Genomic DNA, 11,414 nt, shown 5'->3' on the forward strand with positions numbered 1-11,414 from the left:
TTAAAATATCTGAGGCAAATACAGTAAAATATTGCATCTATTAAAACTAAGGAGTCAGTACAAAAGTATCACACATAAACCTACATATAAATTTTATTTTTTAGTAAGTCTGAACTATTTTAAAAATTAAAAAAATGAAACAAAAATTAAAAGTGGTCATAGACATAGACAACAGTGTGGTGATTGTGGAGGAGAGGCGGTATAAAGGAGATAAATGGTGATGGAAAAAATACAATAAAAATAAATTTAAAAAGAAAAATCAATTATTACACTACAAATATTCACAGTTGAGAGATGACATGTTTACAGAATAATGACCTTATTTTTATTTAAATAAAATAAATATCTACCTATTTTTATTTTTAATTTGAAATTAACCATTCTCTATAAAATATTCTGATCCAAATTACTTTGTCTGAAAGTAGGGGTCCTTAAAATAGCAGAATAATGCATCTGATTTCACTATAGCATGTAAACTCAAGTACAAATCCTAAGTAAAGTTTACCAGTGAACTTAAAGTAGTAAACTTTATTACTGATTAGTCAGAATGTCAGGTAAAGAAATATTCTAACTAGCCCTGGCTGGTGTGGCTCAGCAGATTGAATGCTGGCCTGAAACAATAGGGTCACCAGTTCAATTCCCAGTCAGGGCACATTCCTGGGTTGAGGGCCAGGTCCCCAGAGTGTGAGGGGCAACCACACACTGAGGTTCCTCTTTCCCTCTTTTTCCCTTCCTTCCCTTCTCCAGGAAAAAAAAATCTGAATGATGCATTTTTCCTAAAGCTAAAGATCAGTGTTCAAACTGGTCAAAAGTTATTTTGAGAATAAGACAGCTGTACATTTAAAAATTTAAACTACAAAGATTTTTTTTTTAAATCTTCACCCAAGGACATACTTATTGATTTTACAAGAGAGGGGAAGGGAGGTAGAGAGGGAAGAAAACATCAATCAGTTGCAACCCAGGCATGTGTCCTGACTGAGAAGTGAACTCGTGAATTTTCAGTTTGCCAGATAGTGCCCAACAAACTGAGCCACATTGACCACGGCAAAAGATCTTTTTAATAAGCATGCAAGTTAAAAATACAATCTACAATTAATTACACAAAATTTAGGTGAGGGGGTTTGGTTGCTTTTCACAGTAAACCCTTTGGAAAATGTGACCCACTATAAATACCGGCCATACAGTGATAGCTCAAACACAAAATCATTTACTTACTTTCATGAATTTTAAATGCTTTTCATATGAAATAGGTTAAGACTTATTTATATAACAAGTGAAAAACATGATGATTATCCTGAATAACCAAACCATACATGAATATGCAGCTATATATTTGGCAAATGATTTAAGGAATTAATTGGTTCCTTGTACATAAATACTCCATGGGCAGCTTCTAGGTCTTTGGATCAGTGAACCTGAAGGTCAAAAGAGTCAATAGCCTCCAGATCACAAAGGCACACAGATCCAGTTTTTCCCTCAGGATCACATCTTCAGACAGGGCAGAGGTAAATCATGAAGATCCACTTGGCTTTCTCCAAAGTGAAATGCGAGCTGGTAGACTACTCACGATCACATTTGAGAGATCAAAACTGAGAACAGAATAGGGAAGGAGGTGGTGAAGGTCAGCCTATCACCTCAAAAGAGACTCAAGCTACTCTCAAAAAACTAGGAACTTTGAAAACAGCATTTTTATCCCCTGCCAATAAAATGCCGTCCTCTTCAGGGACAGCAACCTTACTAGACACAATAAAAAGAGCAACACTAGACTTCCAGCCAAGATGGAGGTGTAGGTGGAAACACTGTACCTCCTCGCACAACCAAGTTTATGAACAACAAATATTTAAAAACCAGAATGCAACCGAAACAGAGAGAAAATTAAACTGTACCGAAGTCTGACAATAATGAAATATTCATCCAGACTGGTAAGAGGGGCGGAGTCAGCAGCTGGCGTAGTGGTGTTGTGCTGGAAAAAGCAGCCTGACCAACCCAGGCGTGCAGGTGGTGGCTGGCAGATCCCAGACACAGGGTGGCAAGGGGCAGACCCAGTGAGGGCACAAGGTGGCTGGCTGACTGTGGTCACATATTCACACGCAGATAAACCAGGCAAAGGAGCGAGCAGTGAGACAGACTGCTCAGGCCAGGGCCAGCGCTGGGAATTAAAGCCTAAAAGCACCAACCGGAAAATTTTTCCGGGGGTCGAGGTGCTGGGAGAGGCTCCCAGGCTCACAGGAGAGTTCGTTGGAGAGACCCACAGGGTCCTGGAGGGTGCACAGGCCCACACACCCGGGAACCAGCACCAGAAGGGCCCAATTTGCTTGCGGGAAGCAGCAGAGGGGACTGAGGTCCCAGAGAGAGCAGAGCAAATGCCACTGCCGTTCTCTGACCCCAGCCCTACATACAGCTTCAAAACCCAGTGACCTGGGCGGCCCTGCCCTGGTGAACACCTAAGTCTGCCCCTCATATGTAAGAAGCGCAAACAGACCAACACATTATGGCTCAAGAAGAACAGCTCAAAGCCCCAGAGCCAATACTTCTAAGCAACAAAGAGACAGCCAACCCATCAGATGCACAGTTCAAAACACTGGTGATCAGGATGCTCACAGAACTGGTTGATTCTAGTCACAAATTCGATGAGCAAATGAAGGCTAAACTAAGTGAAATGAAGGGAAATGCGCAGGGAACCAACAGTGATGGGAAGGAAACTGGGACTCAAATCAAAGGAGTGGACCAGAAGGAGGAAAAAAATGACCAAACAGAAAAGAATGAAGAAACAAGAATTCAAAAAAATGAGGAGAGGCTTAGGAACCTCCAGGACATCTTTAAACGTTTCAACATCTGAATTATAGGGGTACCAGAAGGGGAAGAGGAACAGCCACGAGTGGAAACCTTATTTGAACAAATAATGAAGGAAAACTTCCCCTATGTGGAAAAGGAAACAGACTTCCAGGAAATCCAGGAAGCACAGAGTCCCAAAGAAGTTGGACTCAAGAAGGAACACACCAAGGCACATCATCATTACATTAGCCAAGATTAAAATGAAGGAGAGAATCCTAGAAGCAGCAAGAGATAAGGGACAGTCACCTACAAAGGAGTTCCCATCATACTGTCAGCAGATTTCTCAAAAGAGACCTTACACGCAAGAAGGGGCTGGAAAGAAGTATTCCAAGTCATGAAATCCAAGGACCTACAACCAAGATTGCTCAATCCAGCAAAGCTTTCATTTAGAATGGAAGGGCAGATAAAGTGCTTCTCAGATAAGGTCAAGGAGTTCATCATCACCAAGCCCTTATTATATGAGTTGTTAAAGGGACTTATCTAAGAAAAAGAAGATAAAAAAGATGAACAGTGAAAGGACAGCAAACTCAACAGTTATTAACAACCACACCTAAAACAAATGCAAACTAAGAGGACAGCTAGATCAGGAGCAGAACCATTGAAATGCAGATCACATGGAGAGTTAGCAACAGGGGAGTGGGAGGAGGATAAGTGGGGAGAAGGTACAGAGAACAAACAGCATAGACAGTAGGTAGAAAATAGACAGGGGGAGGACAATAGTATGGGAAATATAGAATCTAAAAAACTTCAGACACATGGTCATAAACTAAAGGGGGGAATGGTGGGGGAGGGGTGTGCAGAGTGGAGGGGAGGGAAGGGGGGAAATAAAACAACAGTAATGGCATAATCAATAAAATATATTTTAAAAAAAGAGCAACACTTTTTGGTGCTGGCCCCTTGTTCTCCAACTCATCAAACAGAAACACAAAACAAGAGTCATACACACCTGTGTTCCCTTTAGGTCTCTTGCAAAAAACAAAGGCTCGGACTCAGTAGATTTACAATGGGGCCTGGCAGTCTGCAATCCTAAAAAGCTGCAGGTGATGCTGAACTGCTGCTCCACCAACCACACTCTGAGAGCTGGTGCAGCATTATCTCATTTAACCACCACAACCACCCCAATGGCCAGTGTGGGGAGGGACAAACTTTCCCTCACCCTAACAGTTCTTTGGGTTGGTCTAATAATCAAGTAGACAGGACACAGATTAGCAGGAGACAATTTAATAGTTTAATACATACATATGTATGGGATCCCTGTGGACACGAGAGAATCAGAGACCCCCACATGCACTAGGGGTTCAGACACAGAAAGGTGTACCCAGGTCTGTAACACAGTCTAAGCTAGGGCTGAGATAATGCACCTTGGGGGCTTCAAAGGGTCATTGCAGGATGATAATAAGAGCCGGTGTTTAGTATGAGGGGGGAACCCTAAAAACTAGAATTTCTTCAAAATGTGTATTTATTCTTACATGTTTAAACTTCAGCCACCTCTTGAGTACCCTCCATTTGATGGAATACACTTAATGGTGACTTTTTCCCACTGCTCAAAACAATTTTGAACTCGTCGATTTTGATGCCTTTAAGTGCTTGTGCCATTTTTCATTTCACCTCTTCCACATGAGCAAAACGTTTCCCTTTGGGGACTTTTTTCATAGGGGGAAAGAAACGAAGTCTTTTGAGGCCAGATCAGGCGAATAGGGAGGGTGGGACACAGGGGTCATGCTGTTTGGACTCAAAAACTGAACACTCAGGGTGGTGTGGGCAGGTGTGCTCCCAAATCACCCATCATGAAATGGGCAAATGCAGTGAAAGTAAAAAAAAAAACTCACGGAAGCTAAATGCAGCCTCTCACAACACCACCAGCTCGTATACTGATAATGATGGAGGGGACCAACGGTACAAGGGCCCACCCTCCAGAAGATAATTCTGGGTTTCCTTTGGTAACCCCTCCTGAATAAAAGTCTGCTGTGCCAAAAAGGTGGGTCAAAAAGAGATTATTGCTCATAGTCTCGTGTTATGTATGGCCAAGGTCTCTAATTCCAGTTCTTCTGGGTAGTGAAAGGGAGGGGAAGAAGTTTCTCCTGAGCCTGAAGGTAAAACTGACATTAGCTCGAAATAAGCCGCATACTACCTAGCCACGTCTTGGGGTGTCTGCTTCTGAACCCCCACATTAGGCACTATCACCTCACAACCCGGGAGCCTGAAGTTGGTCCAAGTGAAGTCACCTGCCCAAGGCCAAAGCGCCCCGGGAACGGTGAGGCTGGTGTTACGCTCAGGTCCACCCAAGCAAAGCGTCCGTAAATTACAGGCGTTCGTTCCTAAATCAATGCCAAGCACTGCCACGCAGGAGTAACTTGCAGAATCCACGGTCAACCAACAGGCAGGAGCTGCTGAAGCGTGCGCGGCAGCGCTCGCGCTGAGCGCGGACGGGAGTGTCGGTCCTGAGTGGCCGCCACGCTGGCCATCCCACCAACCTCCCGCGCTCGCTGAGCCACTTATTGGACGGTGCGGAAACCCCGCGTCCAGGCTCGCAGACCGCAGGGAACTCCCTAAGTTTAAACTCGCGCGCCCACCCGGATCAGCCGAGGTCTGGAGACTCTGGAGAGAGGCGACCACGGGCTGGTCCTTACGGCGGGGGCTCGGCGGGCCGGCCCCTGGTTGGAGCTTCACTCCCTGCCTCGATGGACCCAGGTTCAAACCCTGCCGCCAAGCTGGCACGCATCTCCCCGGCCCTCTTCTGAGAAGACCGAGGCTGGAAGGGGCCGCGACAACGACGAGTCCGGGAGCCAGAGGCGCTGGGCGGGGATGGGGCGGGGAGTCGGGAGTCCAGACACAGGGAGACCGGAAGGGGCCGCAGCCGAGGGGAGGGGTGAGGAGGGCTGTGGCGGGGGTTGCAAAGCCCACACTGAAACGGCGCGCTCACTCACCTCCTCCGTACACGCCGCCGCTCATGGCTGCTTGTGGGCGTAATTCCGACGCTGAAGGCTACCGGGAAACGTTACGGCAACTGCAACTCCAGACCAGCGGTAGCCTCTGACCCTTTTAACTTCCACCGCCACCCCCCTCAGGCAACAAAGCGGGACCCCACACACCCGGTGCGCAGCCACACTTGCTGCCTTCTCCTTTCAGCCAATCGGGAGAGGCCCGGCTATTTTTTAGCCAATCATAACTGGGTTCTGGGGCATCCTGCTGCGGCCCTGTAATGTTAGCCAATCGAAGATAGCCATCGGGGCGGGGCGAGGGAAAAGCGACAAAATGAGGGAAGGAATTGGCCCTTGGAGCTGATGATTCAGTGGCAGTGCTAGCGGCAAGGGGAAGGGGGAAGTGCCGGGGCGGGTCCGAGAGGGTTGCTGGGTGAAGGTGGGCTCGGCCGTGGCAACCTGCTAGAGCAAAGTGAATTTCTGGAAGTTGAGAGAACGTGTCTTCAAGTGGTGATTGTCGGTTTGGGAGTGTGGTGAAGACGGATGGATGATTTTTTAAATTAAATGTATTTCAACTAACTTTTATGTTCAAGTAATGAAAATGTTGTGCTCCACTTTGGGGTAGGGGAATCAATAAATCAGAAAAACCGGTAGTAGTCTCATTTTTTAAATGATTGAAAGTAATTAAATGAAAACAGTGACAAATTTAGGTAGCACTTTCTTTATTATTATTATTTTATTGCCCTGACTAGGGAGGGAACTGGCCACCTTTTGCTTTGTAGGTGACGCCCAACCAACTGAGCCACACAGGCAGGGCTATTTATGGTTTTTTTTTTTTAATTTTTCAATTATATAAAAATTATACTTTTAAGTCGTCATCCATCTCTTTTATCCTGTGAGGCAGGTAAGAACAATGTAATCAGTCCTCATCCAAGTGAGTACCTGATCATAAATACATCTCAGATCCGTCTTAGTCCCCGGTTCTGCCAGCACAGTTGAGATCTCCATTGTCCCTTCTCTGGATACTGCGACAACTTGTTGCTTTGCTTTTCGGTGACCCTGCAGGCAGCTTGATCTTTGAAAACACCCAATTCTGTGACACCACTCCAACTCAACCTTCAAGATCAGTAGTATATCCTTGTAGTTGATAGCAGTTCTTTGGTTGGTTTGTCTGGGGCGTAGGCTTACAGGGGCTGCTCTTAACATGAAAATCAGTGAAAAAAAGCCTCCTTAGTCTCAGGGCCAGCAGTGTGACAGAAAGTGATTGATAGTAGAGTTGGGGGACAAGGCTAGTGAGTAAAGTCCCACTGCCTGACAGCATAATTACTATGTATCTGATTATTTAGGAAACCCCCAATAACCCAAAGCGATTACACAGAGCTGAGCAAACTATGGGCCACATCCAACCCGCTCTCTGTTTTTGTATTGGCTTGTTAGCCAAGAATGAGTATTTTATTTCTCAATCATTTAAAAAAATACTTTTAAGAATAATATTTTGTAATGTGAAAATTATATGAAGTTCACATTTCAGTCACCATAAACTAAATTTCATTGGAACACAGCCATGCTTATTCATTTATGGCTACCTTTTTTCTGTAAGGGCAGAGTTGAGTGGTTACAACAGAGACTGTGACCCACTAAGCTGGAGAATGTATTTACTATTAAACCCTTTTATAGAAAGAGCTTACTGACTCCTCTAAGATAATGTTTGTAACACACCTAGCTACTCTGTTAGCTAACTGTTGTTGCCTCCATGTTTAAAGCTTTCACTGTAGATGTATATATCAAATATGAAAATATTTCCATTTGCATTGTATATTTTTGACTAATAAAGCTGATGAACTATAAAATATGTGCTACTGTTGTAATTAAATATCAAAGACATTTTTAACATTTAAAAGTGTAGTATTTCTTATACAGCAAGTTAATTAGATATTTCTCGGCAATACTATCTTTAACATCTACCATGCATGTAGAAACTAGATACTGTCTGGGCTGAAAAATAGCAAAGTATTTGTTCCACTAGTTCCGGGTTCATCAGAAAATGAAACTGTTTAGGAAGGTTAATGAGGACCACACCCCTAGCCTTCAAGAAGGCTTAAGGTACTGTGATTGTCTTCTTCCACCAAGAACATGCTGGAGTGCAGAGGAATCTTCAAGCTGATAGCCCAGAGAAAACAGCTTGAAGAAATACTGGAATTTCATGCTTAGATATTTTTACTTAAAGTAACAAACAGATATTAGAAAACAGATCATTCATTTTATAAATTCAGGTCAGCTTGTTCTCTTGATATATCACTAGGCATACTGCTTTAATAAGCCATTGAAATAAGCATCAAATGAAAAGAACCTCAGTACATCTGATGTATCAGGACTAATCACATGTTAATGCAGATAAAAGTGTACACTTAAGCCCTTCATAAATTTTAATCAGCAAGAAATGTAACAGGGCACTAAGATCATTAGTCTTAAGTATTGAATTGCTGGAAGGATGGACTGTTGAGAAAGGAAAGCTATTCAGTGTCTTAAGAAAACATGTCAGAGGACTGCCCCAGCACAGTAACAAGATCGTTGTTTCCTTAGAGGCGATACTTGTACTATGGAAGTTTGTTTTCTCCCATTCTTCATAATTAGGAAAACTGGTAGAACATACATTAAAAGAAAAATACTGACCCAGCGGAAACTATGAAATACAAAATATCTGAGGGGTTTTTTTTCAGCATTAATATTTCTCCTCTGTAGCCTAACATTTTCTCTAAAGTCTTTGCTCTGTCTACATTAATGTGATTGATAGCTAGTCAGATTAAAAAACAACAAAAGCACAACAACTCAAGGTTATTGTTTGTATGTCAATTATAAAGGGCATTTGTGGGTAAAAATAATCCATGCTTGCAGTTCCTGTCCCCACCCCCAGTCAGCATATTCTGTGTCAACCTAAAAATGAAAGGTAGTGAAGTAACATGTATGTAAACTTATATAGCCCCCAGTAGATGTTCAGTGGTTGACTCTGAATCTAGATATAAAAATAAATGCCTTTTCAGAAATCGATTTGTAGTTTCCAAGCATCAAGAATTTCCTATGTAGCCAAGTGCAATACTTGGTTTTGCCTCACTGGGTCGCTGTTCTTCCATTCCTTAATGCTGTACCAGAAGTCTAGTCCCGCTGCAGCCCTACTCCTTTTTTCAACTCCATCAGGATTCAGGTTATGGAATCACACAGCAGTCATTACAAAGTGTTATTGATCTTGTCCTCTGTCCCAGGCTTTATCAAGTTCAGAGTTGAAAAAAAATTACAACTGTCATAATGCAAGCTAGGAAACATTCAGGAGATTATCATCTGTTAAGAATGATACAAAGATGTATGTATTTAGAATTATATTATTTGATGCTGCAAAACATGCCATTAGCAATTGTGAAAAGCAAATTTCAATACAAAATTTTTGGTGTGTGTGTGTATATATAAGGAGTGTTAAATACCATACTCTGCTTATCCAAGTTTCAAAAAATATAATACTCATGCAAGCACCACTGAGATAAAGGATACGTATTTGAAGTGAGGAGTTTTCTACCAATAGACATAGGAGCAGTCAGATTGACACATCTGTTTGCCATTAGAATAGTAAGAGATCTGCCAACCATTCCAAATAATACGACCTAGATAAAGAAGCAAATGAAATTATATTTTGTCATAGCTGGTGCCTTATAACATACCAATAGATTTGTAATAGATTAGTATTAACAATGTTTGGAGACAAAAAAGATGAAGTGCTAAATGTCTTGCGGATTTTACAAGTCTTTACTGTTATTCATTATCACTTTTAGAATCTCTGTTCATTTGACAAATCTCTTGTGAGAAATCACAAAACAACAACATTTAATCAGTTGGGGTTGTAAAGTGGCGCCATGCCACCTTGGGTTATTTTGGAGCAAGTCATGGGCTTCCCGCTGATCTGGGTCAGTGAGGTCAGTGCCAGGGCCATGTCACGGGGTTGTTACACAACCCAGGGAACAACACTGAACCAAGTGCAAGCTTCTTGCTCTGTAGTGCTTCCTTAGAACCCTTGAAATTGTTTTGGAACTGGAAGGATTTCCTCTGCCATATGATAATAACGACTACAAACTACTGACCTCCTAATGTGTGCTATGGAAGGAAATGTGCTTTATATCCAATATTTCCCGTGTAATCTGCACATCCCATTTGGATTTTACGGAGATTCAGCAAGTTTCCTGACATCGCACAGCTAATGGAAGAGTCTGGGTCTGAAATTCGGGCTGTCCGACCCTACCAAGCATGCAGTTCCCACTGCCTAAATTCCTTTTCCTCTCCACTTCCTCTAACTTCAAGTAAACTTTAAAAGCAATCTTAATTTTATTATGCATATTGCTATAATAAAATTATATATATTAATGCTTTTTTAAAATAAAAAAATACAAAAAACACACAGGAGTTTAGTGTCCTACTGGAGTCCCCACCACCCAGTTCTCCTCATCAGAGATGGTTCTATTCTTCTCCAAGTAATTATGTAGGCGGACATCTTTCCCCCCCATTTTTCTGATATAAAAATGGTAATTCACAGTATGCCAGTGAGTTTTAAAAAGGATTCTTCTTGGAAACTAATTTTAAGATGTTTACTTTTGACCATCTTGTTTTTTTAATATTTTATTTATTTATTTTTTGAGAGAGGGGAAGGGAAGGAGAAAGAGTGGGAGAGAAACATCAATGTGTGGTTGCCTCTCATGAGTCCCCTGCTGGGAACTGGCCTAGCAACCCAGGCATGTGCCCTGACTGGGAATCGAACCTCGATACTCTGGTTCGCAGGCCCGCACTCAATCCACTGAGCCACGCCAGCCAGGGCAGCCATCTTATTTTTTTTTAATTTAGTAGGTAGCCTGCATGTGTAGACAGAACTGAAAGAACACAAAAGAATGAAAAGCAAGTCTCCCTCCCTACAACTCTTGAAATTTCTTAGTAGCTCTTCCCCACATTGAACCACTGTTAACCATTTTCTTCTGTAACCTTCCAGAGATGGCCTTTTCAAATAAAATCATGTATTTGCATCCTTTCCCTCTGCAATTTTTAAAATTTATGTAAGACTAGCTAGCACCTGACATTTTTCTCTTACTTGTAATATCTCAGAGGTCATTCCGTATCAGTAGATATAATTCTATCTTATTCACTTTTCACATCAGCTCAAAATTTCATTATACGTATATACCATAATATATTTCACTGGTTCTCTGTACATGGACACAAGTTACTTTTGCTTTTTTGCTAGTATAAAAAATGCTACAATGACTATTTTTGTGTGTGTGCATATGTAAGAGAATTTTCATACAGGATGAATTCCTGGAAGTGGGTTACAGGGAATATGTATTTATTTTAATGGTAATTGCTAAATTGTGCAGAGATTGTGCAATTTGCATTTCTTCACTAGCATGTTTGAGAGTACACTTTTTTCTACAAACACCACCAACACAGAACTTTATCAAACTTCTGTCAAGCTGGAGTTTTTACATAAGACCTTTCATTTATTCATGAGCAGTTTAGGGAGAGGCTCTGATTTTACTGATTGTACCATTAATGGTGCAACCAAATCCAGGAATACATTTGTGGGGTTCTAGACACCTGATGGCAAAAATAAGCTGAAACTTTGATCGA

At 42.1% G+C, this 11,414-nt stretch overlaps 1 protein-coding gene across 1 annotated transcript in view; it reads right to left on the bottom strand.

Annotated features, from left to right (window-relative positions):
- LOC119043032 (actin-like protein 6A) overlaps positions 1-5,946 on the bottom strand; it is a 31,004-nt gene extending 25,058 nt beyond the window's left edge. The window contains exon 1 of the mRNA XM_037136905.2: positions 5,763-5,946. Coding sequence (XP_036992800.2) covers positions 5,763-5,787 — 25 coding nt within the window. The 5' untranslated portion in view covers positions 5,788-5,946. The remainder of the gene's footprint in view (positions 1-5,762) is intronic.
- Between the last annotated feature and the right edge of the window lie 5,468 nt (positions 5,947-11,414).

The sequence above is a fragment of the Artibeus jamaicensis genome, unplaced genomic scaffold (assembly GCF_021234435.1).
Source record: "Artibeus jamaicensis isolate MK-2021 breed Jamaican fruit bat unplaced genomic scaffold, CSHL_Jam_final scaffold_474, whole genome shotgun sequence".
NCBI classification, from domain to species: Eukaryota; Metazoa; Chordata; class Mammalia; order Chiroptera; family Phyllostomidae; genus Artibeus; species Artibeus jamaicensis.